This window comes from Anas acuta, chromosome 6 (genome assembly GCF_963932015.1).
Source record: "Anas acuta chromosome 6, bAnaAcu1.1, whole genome shotgun sequence".
Lineage (NCBI taxonomy): Eukaryota > Metazoa > Chordata > Aves > Anseriformes > Anatidae > Anas > Anas acuta.
In genome coordinates, this window is record NC_088984.1 from 2,082,746 (window position 1) to 2,097,806 (window position 15,061).

Sequence of the window (15,061 nt, forward strand, 5' to 3'; positions counted from 1 at the left end):
AGACTAGAATACATCCCTTACACAAAATGCAAGCTGACCTTAAGAAATAGTTTTATTTAAGCTCAGCCCTATCAATTTAAATTTTTCATTACTTGGAGATGATGTTTTGTATCAGTGTGCAATATATTCGCTGATAGCAGCTGTAAACTACAGAATCAATGATGGTTTGGGCTGAAAGGGACTTAAAGGTTGTGTGCCATCCTTGGGCACTGCCAGGGATGGGGCAGCCACCGCTGCCAGCGCCTCACAGTGAAGAACTTCTTCCTACTATCTATTCAACCTGTCTCGGTAAGAGAGGGGCTCCAGCCCCCTGATCATCTTTGTGGCCTCCTCTGCCTCTCCCATCCTGCCCACTGGTATAACGTGATGCTAGGTGACAGATGCTTATTTCTTACTTGTATTAAGTTCACCTCCACATTTGTTGCAGGAATGCTAAAGCTCACGATGTAGAATAAATGAAAACAATAAGAAGTCTGTGCTATAGATTTGAGAAATATGAATTATTAAATCCTGCTTCCCTTTTACTGATATAGTTTTACTCTCATTCAGGACAGATGGTTGCTGCTTAAGCTCTCTAGAAAATGTTTGAGCTCCAGCTTCTCCTCAGAAAAGCTGTTTCTCTTACAGGTCTTCGTGTGTGGCGCACCAATCCTGGCTCAGTCTTTGACTACGACCCAGCAGAAGACAACATTCAGTCCAGAAGCTTACACATGATCTCAGGTTTGTTCCAGTCTGTACTATTTATGCAAAACAGGCTTTATGCTTACACACATGCGAACAGTAGAACTGAGCGCTTGGGTGATGAAGGGACAGTTTAGTCACTCTGCCTGTGCAGGAATACAAGCGTACTTCAAAACGTTACACATGGACACAGGTTGTTTACGAATTAACGGTGGCTACAGATTAGCTATAGCTCTTTTTCATAAGGATAGCTGTATTTATGTATTTACACACACACAAGGCACCTGTATACATGTGCATATATATAACATGCACTTTATTTGTAAATGCCTCTCCTTACAAAGCAAGGAGGTAACTCTGCTGCCACTGTTTTCTCCTTGCAGTCCAAGCCCAGCGCCGCAACCGGGAGCACTCCCGCTCTGCCAGTGCCTTGAGCATCAGCGGTGGGGATGAAAAATCTGAGCCCTCGGAAGGGGTGGATCAACATTTGTCCTACTACAGCAACGGGGGCTTCTTTACCTCAACTACCACAGGTAGGAGAACAAACCTGCGCTTTATCTGAGGACAGACGGTACCCAGACCACCCAGCAGGACAGTACTGGTCACTGCCTCCAACTCCTTTGGCCAGGAAAAATTAGAGAGGCACACCTGGCAAAGCGTTGAGCTACAGCCATAACCGACTGCTGTCAAGTGGTGTTTCAGGGGGTAAAAGGCAGATTTGAGCCACCTACAGACCTACCACAGTACCTTTATTGGGAGTAATCCTAATCCCATTGCTAATTCCATAATAAACAAAAGCATTAAGTGGAGAACTAACACAAAACATTTTTCTCCTTTCGCAGTGGGCTACAAACATGCTAAAACCATAGAGTTGCCGCAACAAAGGTCTTCCTCAGTTGCCACCCAGCAAACAACAGTATCGTCGGTTCCTTCCCATCCATCGACCGCTGGCGTAAGTAACACAGAGCAGCTGCACTGACAGCCAGGCCTGAGCAAGTATTCTTGCTCACATGCACTCTGGAAGTATTTGGTCACCTTCAGAGCCATGAAACCGTGGAAACACTAAGGCAGGGTGCTGGCTGCACCTCTCAGAAACAAGGCTGTAGCTACAGGAAAATTAATTCAACAGAAAAAGAAACTGATAAGGATATTGAAGCTAAATTTTGGAGTTGAATTTCAGTGTCCTTATTGAAAAGAACATTCTGTGATCTGAAACCAGCCTATTTAAAAGACCAGCCAAAGCTCCTGCCATCAGGGGTACCTTTAAGTACTGAAATGTGTTGGAATGTAGGTGTTGATTCTGACCAGGAACTAACAGCAGTGGTATAAACGGGTCTTTCTTTTTCTCCTTTCTCAACCTTGCAGAAGACGTATCGGGCCATGTATGACTACATGGCAGCTGACGCTGATGAAGTTTCCTTCAAAGACGGTGACACGATCGTAAATGTGCAGGCCATCGATGAAGGCTGGATGTATGGGACTGTGCAGAGAACTGGCAAGACGGGCATGCTGCCAGCCAACTATGTAGAAGCCGTCTAAGTCAAAACCCCTTTCCCTAAGGCACATCTGCATGGCCCAGACATGCCAGCAGCATCTCACAGCTTAGAAGAGTTTCTAACACTTATTGTCTTTATTGTCTTCCATGCTGATGGTGCCTTATAAACCACCAGAGAAAAAAAAAAACCTGCAGAACAAAATACTTCCAAAACAGCTCTCCAAAATGTGACAACTACCTGTAAACACACTACTAGACAGCACTCATGGGAGCTGTCTTGCTTCCGGTGTCCAAAATCTTTTCTTCCAAATAACCTAGATTTTCATTTAAAACATTTATATACAGATTACCATCAGCATGTTCTAATATGAGAATATTAATCCAGTTCAGTATCACTGAATATCTACACATGAAATTAAGGCCAAGACTACCCAGCATTACTTTATTCTTCCATATAGACATTTTTCTGGACTATTCTAAAATGTTTGAATATATTTGTTTTCCATGTAAGCTTAGTATCTCAAACCAAAGTTTATCTGTCAGGGAAGAAGGGGAAACATCACAAAGTAAAAGCCTCTTCCCTCTGCTTGCTGAGCTCTTATGCATGTGTTTTTCATGCAGTTGTTCTGGGGTCAGAAGTTGTTACTTGTAAATTAGCGGCTAAATAAAGCTGATGTTTCTGCAGTATCTCTGATGTATTAACTCATGCTGAAGAGCAGGAATAACTTCAAATAACTTGGCTTTCTTCAGAAAACTGAAAAAAAAACAAACAACCACAACAATGTTAAGTCAAACTCTGAGTGGCTGTGAATGAGCTGGGCAGGTTATTTCATACCTGAACACTGGTTATCTGCTTCTCCTGAAGCATCTGCTCCTTCTATCTCTGGAGACTGGCTGGTGAAATGGTAGAAAGCACTTCAGTTTATCTTGAGCAAAGTACACACAGTAAGTTAACAGTAGGAAGAGTTGCAGCTGTTAGCTCTGAAGACCTGTGTTCAGAAGGAATCTGCAGCCATCGGTGGTGTACGCAGCCAGCTTGAAAGGACACTCATTTCTTTCCATTTAAACTTAAAGACTGACATTAACACCTTTAGGAACTAATTGCTGTTTTATTTGCACATATGTAAGTTCTAAAAACACCTGCAGCAATTCCTCTCCATAAGTGTCCAATATATACAAATTAGATTTCAGGAGTAAACCCAAGAACTCTGAAGGTCTCTGAGAAGCAGCAATGCATTCCATGCAATTAAAACTCGATCATAAATTATTAACCAACATTTGCAGTTATAAGTCTGTACATAATATACAAAGAACCCAAGTCAAATCCACTCCACTCACTTCCACCAGAGAAAAAAGGTCTTCTCCACTAGAGAACTGCTGCAAACAAAGCTGTTAGAGCACAGGAAAAAGCCTGAGAAGTTTTGCAAAGTCTCGCACTTGCCAGGGTGCATTTTATGGTCAGGTTTTAGTGGGATTCTGGTAACAAGGCATGCACAAAAGGATGCCATCCAGTTCTAGGACACCAGGGTTTTGGACCGCTGCCACTGCAAGGAACCAAGCACAGCTTAACCCGATATCCAACAGCGCTGAAGAGTTTCAGCGACTCCCAAGGAAACAGACCCAGGAAGCACACGAGCAGAGCTGTGAGATCCAGCTCCCACCACAGAGTTTGCAGTCGTAAGAACACTTTGGATGTGAAAAAATAATTTAACTACTCTGTTAGTTTGGTTTCACAGTCTTTGCTATTGCACACCTTCATCAAGTTTTCTTTCGCCACCTGAAAGAAATATGCATAGCAATACAATACAAATACCTCCAACGGGGAACAGGCAGTCCCACGAGTTAAAAGCACAACAGAAAAAAGAAAAATCATGATATATTTTGTTCATAGAGTGTTTTTTTAAAAAAATCTTCTATAGTACAAACCATACACTTTAAGGATCAATTCACCAGTAAGAAAGCTAAATTACGGGGAAAAATTGTTGTAACAAAATCCTCCTTAATTAGGAATGATAAGCAACTAATCAGAACTGTCGTGGGGAGGTGATTTCCAGCGGGACTGCAGGTTTTTCATGATACACTTTGTCATGCCTGCGAGTTTTTCTTGCATCTCAAAGAGCTGGCTTCCTGAATAGCCATAGAGAACTTCAGAGGTCAGCTGAGCAGCAAGGGCATCGATCTGGCTCAGAAGATCTGCTGGGGGTTGGCCGTTTGCATTCAAGACAACCGGTTCAATCAAATCTGAAAAGGAAGGAAGGGGAGGGTAGGCAGGGCAGCGCAGGCAGTGGTCAGGTGTAAGTCCCAGCAGAACTATGTTGTAGTGCAATATTGCAGCTTTTGTACAAAAAAAAAGTATTCAGTCCACGAAGTATTTGTGGAGTGAGCTTCTGACAAAGGCACCCCTCAGAACTTTATAGTTGATCTTTCTTTATATTTGATCATGGTTATACAATAAAATTAAGGACTGAAACCAAAATATTCGATCCTATTAAGATACTGACAGTTTCCTTCAAGACACATTACCCCAAGAACATCCAACTTTAAATTGGACAGATAAGAAATTACTTCTGGGTTTTGTTCTCTGGTTAACCAAATACTTCAGAGTCTCTTGCAGGAAGAACAATTAGGGATTCCTCTCCATAAACTAATGGCAAACTCCAAAAATGCACAGGAACATTCAGATAAAAATCTAGTCCCCTAAATCCCAAGTGAGTATCCTGAGAAACACCTGAACTGCCTCCCCTGCCACCTGGCACCTTTTCAGCTCTGCAGTTTCAATTTGCTTTGTTTCTGTGCATGCCCAGAACCAAGCTACTGCAGTACTAAACAGCTCAGGAGAGACCCTGGTTAAGATTTGGGAAGAGAAGGATGCAGAGCCCTGCCTGACATGCTGTTTATGCAAGCTTGTTTTCGGAAAAACACAGCTATCGTGCTCACAAATACAGAACAAGTTTAAAAAAGCCATTACTACAGGGCTTCATGAAGTGGCTAACTCAATCACCCATCTAATATGATAATATCAGCTATTAATGCATAGAAGAGAAGCAGCAACAGCAGAAACACTCAAACCCTACACAACAAGTGGGCAAGAGTTACCTGTTGCAAGTTTCTCTTCATCAACAGATTTATCCTCTACGTTGTTTCCTGTTTTCTCTTCATCTTCGAGCGCTACCAATTCCTCACACCCTCGAGATTTTACCTGGGCATTTGAGAGAACAAAGGACATGTTCAGAGAAAAAGTTATGAAGTGGGACATGCTTTACTCCATACCAGATGTAATCCTCATTCCCAGTAACTATGTTGTAACCAAGTCCTGTACCATGAAAGACCACCTTTGACAGATTACAGTTTAAAGAAAATTTGTCTTGTACAAAAAAATGCATTATTCTTCATGAGGAATGTTAGCAGTTCATTAGGTTAACATTACCTTTCTGGGCACTTGGATTAAACCTTACCTGCTGCTCATGATATCCTTTCAGAGCTTTTTTAACATTGGAAACTTTAGGAGAACGGATGGGAAGAGTTTTGATTTCTGATGCTGTCAGAGTACTCAGATCACCCACTGTCTTAATGTTCTTTGCTCGAATGAGCTGCCCCAAACCTCTTGCGCTGCAGCAGGGAAGAAAAAAAGAGTTCATTATGCTAAAATCCATGTCCCTTCTCCTTAACACTGTAGAGTATTAAATAAATCTTACATGAATGCCAATTCACATGCACTTAAAGGAAAAAAACATGCCAGAGACATTTCTTCTCTCTGCAGCAGCACACTTTCTTGCAGCTTATCAATATCCAATCAGGAAATGGGATTCAAAAGCCCAATTACACGTAAGAGGAAGGAAAAGAAGCCGAGTATGCTAGAAAACAACATTCAGAGCAGTTCCTGCTACAGTGTATAGTTTGTTCCTGACATATCAAAGTCTCATTAGCTGAGCACCTGGTGTTTGTGTTTGAAATGTAGATCTTTTCCCCCAAAATCCCACTTGGTCTGTGGTACTCCCAAACAGCAGCAGGATGGTGGCATCTTCAACGTACTGCAAGCTCTGGTTGCTTTGTCACAGATCATTAAGATCAGTCTGCTCTGTCTCACAAACTAGGGAAAGTTCCCCGCGTCTGGCTGCAAGCTCTTCACAGGAAAGACAACTGGTCTGGAATTGAGTGAAGTCTCCCTCACGCATTCAACCTCTCCCCTTTTAAAAGATGCTTTGTTTTTTCCCCACAAAAGGTCTCTCTAATTTATCACTTTGCATCACAAATATTGCTTTTGCCTTTTTTTTTTTTTTAAGAAGATCCAGTAAGAATTTTCTACTGAGATGTGATCTTCCAAAGCAACAATGTACTTACCATATATTTGATGTAATCTGAGGTAAAATTACATCAACTGGTGCCTTACAGCCAGCTAAGGCAGGATACATGTATTCTGTAGGAGAAGGCAGTGATTCCTTAGCCATTTCTGTAATCTTTGAATAACAGAGAGAAGTTATTAATTTAACTATCACAAAACTGAATACAAGAAAAATTAAAGAATACAAGAAAAGTAAGAGAAACATGAACCAAAGCACTTCTTACTAAACACTTCTTTGAGCTCTTAAATTTAGGGTTACGAGATCCTGGGGACAGAAATCCTTTGGTTGGAGTGGTAATATGCTGGATAGAAAAAGAGGAAAAAATCTCTCAGGATTGTAAGAATTCAGTTAGCTAACCTCCTAGCTATCTAGATTTCAGACTGTATCTGTCTTTAGAGAGCAACAGAGTGAACAAGACTAAAACAGTTACAGCTATTTCTTAAACTTACTGATTCTCTACTCTTCACCCATTTAACTATGTTAACTGTTTGCAAGTGACCATGAACATACACTACAGCTACATTAATATGAGAAACATACGAGAAAATAGAAAACTTATGACATACAGAACACATGTAAGAACTTACCTTAGCCTGAATGCTAGATAAGATTTTAAGACTTCGTGAAGATGGTGAAGAATGGGCTCTAATGACAGGGCTCCTCCTGTCTATGTCATCTGCCAATCCTTCTTGATAAATGGGATTTGCAAAAGAGACACGACGAATCTGTTTTTAGAAAAAGTAGTTTTTAATCAGATGCACTCAAACCACCCCACTCTGGTGAAAGAAGTCTGAAGAGACAAAATAACTCACTTTGAAATGGGTAAAGTTACTTAAGTTCTTGAATGACACTAATCATGCTTCACCCAAGGATAGAAACTGTGGCTACCTCACTGCTAAAGGAAAGATGCAATGCATTTTGTAGAAATGCTTCTCAAAACTCACTGGTAAGACCCTGCCTGTGCATTTAATGGTTTTGCAGTTTTTTGTTCCACTGTCACTCAGGCAAGCAAACTGGCCTTTGAAGCTGTGCCAAAATTAAACTCCCAAGCCCCAATATCCCAAGCCTGCCAGTGCTTGTGCATTACGGAAAAAAATCCACAGGTCTTCATCTTCAGCATTATTTTTCATTGTAAACACTGTTAAAGTCAGTAACTGAGTGCCTTTGGAACTCGTTATACTGTTCTGTATCCCAGATATGGACAGAATGAACTGCGAGTATCACAGACCGAATCGCATCACCGTACCTTGTTAGCAGGCGACAGGGAATCATCGTCTTGATTTCTTTTCACACCTCTCTTTAAAATACTCGTGGATGGAGAAGCCAAAGGAGACCACATGCAGCGTGCCTGCATACCGTTAGGGCTTTCGTTTACTAAAGCAAAAGAATCAACATTTTCTGCCTTCTGAGGTGAATCCACATTATTTTCTACTGCACCTTCACCCTCTGTGGCCACATTTTCAGGCACTGTAATTTCAGCTTCCAACGATTCCTCTTTCATCTCTTTATCTAAAATAGCGTAACTTTCTGCTACAGCATTCTCAGCTTGTTCTTTATCATCCTGATTGCTTTCTAGTTCGTTCATCTGGTCTCTCTCAGGCCTGCCAGCAACACTCAGTGCCCCAGGTACCTCCTCCATTGGTCCATTCTCATTTTCTTCTTCCTTTGCTGTAGCTCCTGGTTTTTCACTTTGATTCCCTGCAGCCAGAGAGCTGTCACCAGGCTCATCTGAAGCACACTCAGATACACCCTGTTCAGTTCCATCACTCTCATCAGTATCTACTTCTATTTCCATTACGGAATCGCTAAGTTCACCTGCTACAGATGCTGCTTTCTCCTCCTCCTCCTCCATACTGCCAGCATTCCCTTGCAGGTTATCTTCAGATTTTCTCTCTCTTTCCAAGTTGAGCGTGCTGGGTTCCTTGGAGTGAAGCCGTGGTGTGCTCATTGCACAAGGTGCCATGGCCAAGCTCTCCTCAAAATTTGAGCTAGCAGACATCTCTGATGCATCTGCAGCTGTCTGAACCGGGGTGGTTCGAGCCTCATGCAGGTCAGAACTGTCCCCAGTTTTCAGCTCAGTGAATGACACTGCTGTCTGCTTTACCTTTTTGTAACAGCAATCACAGCTCCTCAGCTTTCTCTGCCTTTTGCTTCTCTTGTGCTGACACTCAGGTACTTGCAAAGAGGAAGGCTCGTTACCTGAAGCATTTGCTCCTTGCACATCTTCAGGCAGAACACTTGAACGGTCTCCTGCATTTCCCTGCCTTTCAACGCGTGTGTTTTCCTCTCCTGCTTTCAGAGCTTCAGATACACACGGGTCGGTAGAAGGTTCTGTCACCACCCCAGTCTTGGTTTGTTCCCCACCCGTGTTCTGTGTATCAGGTGAAGTCTCTGGGCAGGCAGATCCCCCCGCTCCACCAGCATCTGCAGGAATTACTTCATTTTCCAGGTCCTTTTTCAGCTCCTGTGGTTCAGACAGTGACATTTCTGTGCTGATTTCATCACTTAGCTCACTTCTATTTGTTTCCGACAGATTTTTACTTCCTTTTTCTTGGGAAGACTCCTCCTGGCCATGGCTTCCTGGCTGTAGATCTTTCAATTTACTTTCAAGAGACTCGTTTCTTGTTTTCATTTTTCCAGATTTTTTCCTCTTTATGCTTTCTTCCTTGGTCTCACAGCCATCAGCCTCTGAATTTTCTATGCTGGATAGCAATCCTTGTGAGCTTCTTCTTGTGTGGTATCGCGGGCGTTCCTTTTTCTTCTCACCTGTTGTACCTGAGCTACAGTCTTGACCTTCCACGTCCATCTTCGATTTATCTTCTGACTTCCTACTGCTTTTGTTCGCCTCCTCATCACCCGCTGAGCCCAAGTCCTCTGCAGCAGTTCTCTCAGGCAGGCTGCTTTCTTTTCTACCTGTGGTGTCTGTTGTTTTCCCAGACACTGATTTCTGCTTGTGGGACACATCATCTTTAGTCTGTGGCAACTTCTTTTGCAGGGATTTTTCATCTTCTTTACGTTTGTCTTTTTTTTGGTGGCCATCTTCCTTATCTTGACTACCCGCTGATTCTCCAGTTTCTGACCGTCGCCTCGCAGAACGCCTTAGTGTTTTCTGACTCGGGGACACGTGTGGGACCTGATTATCATCATCTGTTACCTGGTCGGATGAACCAGCTGCCTCTGGGGGTGTATTTTCTTTCGTATCCGTATCTAAAGCCCGAACCCTTTCTATTTCTGCTATTACATCTTCAACTTTTTTAATTTCTGCTTCTGTAGAACTGAGAGCTTGGGACTGAGCAGTGAGAACACGTTCCGTGTCCTCCACGGCAGGAGATGGTTCAGGACTGATTTCCATACTGTTGGCAACAGACTCTTGAGCACTTTTCTCTTGTTCTGATCTGCTTAATGCAGAATGCTTATTTCCTAGCTGCTCCATTTTACTCTGCCTGCGAGTTATCCTCCGTATTGCAGTAAATACTTGTTCAGACTGTGAAGAATTTTTGTTCTCTTCTCTAGATTTTTCTGGTTTAGTACTAGTCTTGCACGCATTTGTATTTTCCTGTTTATCTGGCACAGAAGGGCTTCCAGACATCTCTGATGCACTGCTTAATGCCGAAGCGCTAAAAGGTCTGTTCTCTGAACTGCCAAATTTCTCCAAAGTAATAAAAGATTGCCGTCGGCTTGCAGGCTGGGGAGTTCCAGAAATTACATCGCTTGAAGTCGAACTGCTACTGACATTTGAAGCATCTCCGTTTCCTCCTAAGGACACCTTCGAGGCTGTTTCTGTAGTACTTTTCTCTAATCCCTCTTCAGCTGCTGGCTCCTCCTGCATCGGTTCAGCCGTATCGCTTTTTGACTCCCCTTCACTATTTACAGCTGAGTTGCTCTCCATGTGAGTAGCAGACATATCCTCAAGAGAGTTATCTGATTTGCAGTCCCCCGTGATTTCACCTGGTTCGGCGATGCAGCCTTCACTCTTTTCATTTTCTTCCTGTCCCAAAAACACGAACAGCAAGATCTATATTTTTTGCTATGGATATGAAATAAAAAGCAGATCTAGTAGAACAGAAAACAAAAACACCCGTGAGGATTTTCAAGCCACCCTTCCTTCAAATTATCTTACAATGTGGCCTGCTATAGACAATTTTTTTTGTTTATTCTTCCACAGAATGGTTGAGGCTGGCAGGGACCTCTGGATGGACCTCTCTATGCCAACCCCCTGCGTGCTGCAAGTGCTTTGCCTCATGCAGCCAAGACCACCATTGGCCTTCTTAGTGGCAAGGGCACATTGCTGACCCACAGAATCACAGAGGGGTTTGCTTTGGAAGGGACCTCAAAGTCCCCTGGTGCCACCCCTGCAGCGGGCAGGGACCTCCCCCAGCCCAGGCTGCCCAAATCCCACCCAGCCTGGCCTTGGACGCTGCAGGGATGGGGCAGCCTCAGCATGGTCACTGAGTAACAGCTATCAGCAGGAGGACTTTCATAAGTGAGAAGAGCTACAGAAAGTCATGATGCATACAAAATACACCCACTGAAAGGAAACGTGTTATGGAAGAGTTAGCAAGCATTAAGATTCCTAGCATAAAGCTAGGCAATGAGGAAATCTGCAGAACAGCACCACCGTTCAGGCATAGCATGTCTCTACGCTGCAGCTTTCAAATGCCCCCATCCCCCCAGTAAAACATTACTGGTGCGGCATCCAAATGGTTGATCTGTAAGTCCCTATGATACCTGTAAGCTGTGTAATTTAAATGCATCCTTGTTAAAACTGTTATTAAAACCCTTGTTAAATCTTCACATTTTGAAATTAAATTCAAACATTTAATGACTGGCCTCTTCTAGTCTAAGTCAGGCAGAATGGAACAGAGCATGAAAAACACTACAATTAGTATCGAATTGAAACCTACTGATGAAGTGAAATACAAATTGTAAGAGCTCTCGGTGTATTCTATAATCTGGATCAGTATTAGGCAGAAATGGGAAAAAACAGAGGAGGTTTAAAAAAACAAACACGATATTCTTGGGAACCTTACAGGTTAATCAACATGGAGAAAGAAAAGGATTCCTGTGAACAGATACATTTGGGGGCACATTTTTTTCCCCTCAAATAGTTTTCAAAGCAATTTAAACCCACTTATCATACACAGTAAACAAAGAGTTTTGCCATCAATTATCAGAGCTACTAATACGAAGAAAACATTAGGGATATGGTTACAATTCTGGTATCTTAACTACCATTAGACAACAAGAAATTACCTGAGGATTGTTTTTATTATCTTCTTTTGCATTTTCTATTAAAGGTGGCTTTTCCCTAAAATAAAAGTTAATTAAATTAGAAGGGCTGCGAAACAAAAAGGGGGGAGGGAACCTTTAACATTATACTGGCCACTTTACTTACAAAGAATCTTCCTGGCTCTGAGTATACTGAGAAAATAAGGTAGTATCTTGTGAAGTGTCTAAATTGTTGTACATAGCAGGAATACCAATTCTGAAACAAAACCAGAAATGGTTACGTTGGAGTATTAAAAAAAATGGTGAGATGGGGTAGTATAATGCATTCATCACACGACAGCAAGTTCTTGTAGGAAGTAGATTGAACTTCTGAACTCTTAAGGCTACTCAAACAGCAACATGCACCAAAGCACAGACTGCTGAAAAAAAGCAAAGCAATGTGCACCAAGTATCAGGAGACTGCGACCACACACTCTGCTCCACATTCTGGAAAAGAAAGGACACAGCACTGCTATCTGCTGCCACAACCTGAACAGTCCCACTGGCAAAAGAAAGCACCGAGCGGATGCAGATCATGATTCAACTCCTGAGTGGAAGGCTGCTGTATTCAGCTGCATCCAATCTTTTTCAACATGCTTATGGAGGGTGTGTGTGGGGAAGGGTAGGGAATAAAGAGCTGTGGTTGGGATCCCACTGTGCAAAGAATTCACCAACACGTGCTGACTGTATTAACCAGCTGGGTTCCTGTAAAGCATTGCTGTACACAAATTTTGCTTGCAGTCTGTTTTTGAATATCTGCCTGAGAAGATACTCAAGTGCTATTTTTTCCACACACAAAAAAAGAAAATTGAAAAAGAATCTTCAAATTAAAGATGAGTTTTGGGAATAGCCTAATTTGACATGCTGCTTGCATAAGACTTCCCTTTCGAAGTTAGAGCTTTTCCATCAGATGAGGAAAGAAAACCAGAATTTCCATAATACAAGAAAAATGCCAGCTTCTGTTTCATATTGCAAACAAGAGTCATTAAGTAAAAGTGTGAAATCCAAGTATCAAGCTCCAAATGGATAACAGACTATGTTTAGCCACAGAAGGAACTGCAGATCAGAAAATAATTTGACTGCTTTGAGACAGTAAGCCAGGGAACTTTGTTAGCTTTGAACATTTTAACTTGTATGGGAGAGTGGGGCTTAAACACAGGCTGAGCAAGCTGAGACAGCAGAACTGAAGTTATGTTGTACTCAGTGTAATGGCATTTCATGCTAAGTTTAAATGAATATTAATTACAAACCTCTTTGACCTAAGCACTTCTTTTTGATGTTCTGTCAATATTCTTGGTTTTGTTTCGGGAGGAATGAACACAAAATCTACAGATTTCTCTTCTTCCAGAAGGATCTCACTTTTAGCCTTCGAAGATGAAAATTCTAGTTTTAACTACAGAAAGGAAAAATGTGGATTAGAAACAAGACAACGCTTTCCTCACCCAGGTTCAGCTATCCTAAACAGAACAGTTTTCAGGTAACCACAGTTCTTTCAGCATATTAATCGACACAAATCCTTCAGTAGGTGCTGATTTTCTTTACCAATTTTTTTTCTTCCAACACTACCATGTATGAGAGTTTCTGCAACCCCTCCCTCTGTGCCCTTCTGTAAGGTTCTGCACTTCCTTTAGCATCTTGAAATTCGAAGTCTGTAACTCATGGGGGTACCTCAATATTTATAAGGACTACTATTTGCTGTTGCTTACTTACTCAGTAGTTTCTTAAGAGTATGATACTGTGGCTCCCACTGGAAGAACAGCTAGGTATCACTGAAGGATGACACAAACATGAAGTTGCACTGCATCACCCTGGCTGGGCAACTGAAGTACCAGCATCTGTACTTGCCATCTCCACACTCAAAGGACAGAAAACCACCAGTACCCCTCCTTGTTCTCAGGCAGATTTACCCATTTCAATAGCTCCCAAATGCAGCTTTAGGAGGGAACGCAGGAGCTGTGACTGTCTGAACATGATTCCTGCAACCTTCATCTACCAGAAGCTGGTTGCTAAGCAGAACATCTCAATGATGGTGTAACAGAACAGACTAATAATTACTTTACAAAAACAGTCTGAAAACTCAAGTTCCAGATCCAAGAAAAGTAACAGCTATAAACTTGCCAGCCTCCTCCTTCTAACAGAGATGCCCTACCCTTTGCTTCCTAATCCAAGTGACAGATTGGCAGACCCATTGAGCAGCCTTCCACAATTCCCACCTAAAACTCAGCCATCTGTAAACTTACCAGAGAATTTGAACAGAAAAAATAAGTGCACTGTACAGCTAAGATTAAAAAAGTCTCAAATAACTCATTAGTTTTATCTCAGCATTCACACCACGACGTTCAGCTGCAGAATATAACAGATTGTCACACTTATTTGTGAACACCTTACCTTTGCAGGTGTTACTTGCACATTACTGGGCTTCTCTTTGAGTTCGTTTGTCTGAGCCAATATGGAGTCTCGTTTTCGACCCAGATTCACTTCCATCCCACTCATCTTTGCATCCCACTGTGAATTTTCCGTCTAATCAAGGAAAAATATAGTCAATATGTTGTATGAAGAAACTCCAAGCTCACAAATCCACCCTGAAATATATTCATTTCTACAACTACACACACTCCCTTTTTCATGTAAACTATGTAGAGGAGGACACTGGAAAAATTCATTATTTTAAACAAGTACGTAGAACCCCAAGTTTTAAAATGCATAAACTGTTAAGAGCCAGCTCAGTCTTGTGACAGTGTTTATCCAGCACAGTTCGCCATTCCAGACATGAAGTTAATTGTAAGACAATCACGCTGAAAATCGAAATTGACCTCTGCACTCCCAGGAAGTTACCCACTAGGTGAAGTGGGGAATTCATTCACAACAAAGGCACCCACTAGGTACAAAGTACTTACCTCATCAGAGAACGGTGCGCTATGTTCTTCAGCTATCTCAATGCTTTCAAAGCCAGGCAGCAGGAGTGGAATTTTCTGTTTGGCTTGGCTTAACACAGATCTGCTCAACACAAAAATTTAGACTTATGAGGGTAGAAGTATGCAACGAGACCAGCAGACACCCCAGCTCTCACAAGAGGCAGAACATAAACAGTGACCAGAACAATGCTAATTCACTTATACCTAACCTGACATCTCTTACTTGAAGTGTTACAGTCAAGTAAACCTCTATACAGATTTCTAGGCTTATTCATTGATTTCTAGGTTTATTCCTTGAACATTCCTCCAAGCTTTCTAGAAAAAAACAACATGTATATCTCACCCTGCATAACTGAACA

The 15,061-nt window shown here is 42.0% G+C and overlaps 2 protein-coding genes across 48 annotated transcripts in view; one reads left to right on the forward strand and one right to left on the reverse strand.

Moving 5' to 3' along the window:
* Nucleotides 1-2,863, forward strand: part of NEB (nebulin) — a 126,520-nt gene extending 123,657 nt beyond the window's left edge. For all 47 annotated transcript variants that reach the window (XM_068686938.1, XM_068686941.1, XM_068686943.1 and 44 more), the window contains 4 exons: nucleotides 628-720; nucleotides 1,065-1,214; nucleotides 1,524-1,633; nucleotides 2,047-2,863. In XM_068686938.1, coding sequence (XP_068543039.1) covers nucleotides 628-720; nucleotides 1,065-1,214; nucleotides 1,524-1,633; nucleotides 2,047-2,220 — 527 coding nt within the window. In that variant the 3' untranslated portion in view covers nucleotides 2,221-2,863. The remainder of the gene's footprint in view (nucleotides 1-627; nucleotides 721-1,064; nucleotides 1,215-1,523; nucleotides 1,634-2,046) is intronic.
* A 1,172-nt stretch (nucleotides 2,864-4,035) lies between these two features.
* The window catches only part of RIF1 (replication timing regulatory factor 1), a 29,429-nt gene continuing 18,403 nt past the window's right edge, over nucleotides 4,036-15,061 (reverse strand). The window contains 12 exon segments of the mRNA XM_068686991.1: nucleotides 4,036-4,417; nucleotides 5,273-5,375; nucleotides 5,632-5,785; nucleotides 6,518-6,633; nucleotides 6,743-6,820; nucleotides 7,107-7,244; nucleotides 7,766-10,507; nucleotides 11,773-11,827; nucleotides 11,915-12,004; nucleotides 13,038-13,180; nucleotides 14,176-14,307; nucleotides 14,685-14,784. Of these exon segments, the coding sequence (XP_068543092.1) occupies nucleotides 4,197-4,417; nucleotides 5,273-5,375; nucleotides 5,632-5,785; nucleotides 6,518-6,633; nucleotides 6,743-6,820; nucleotides 7,107-7,244; nucleotides 7,766-10,507; nucleotides 11,773-11,827; nucleotides 11,915-12,004; nucleotides 13,038-13,180; nucleotides 14,176-14,307; nucleotides 14,685-14,784 (4,072 nt within the window). The 3' untranslated portion in view covers nucleotides 4,036-4,196.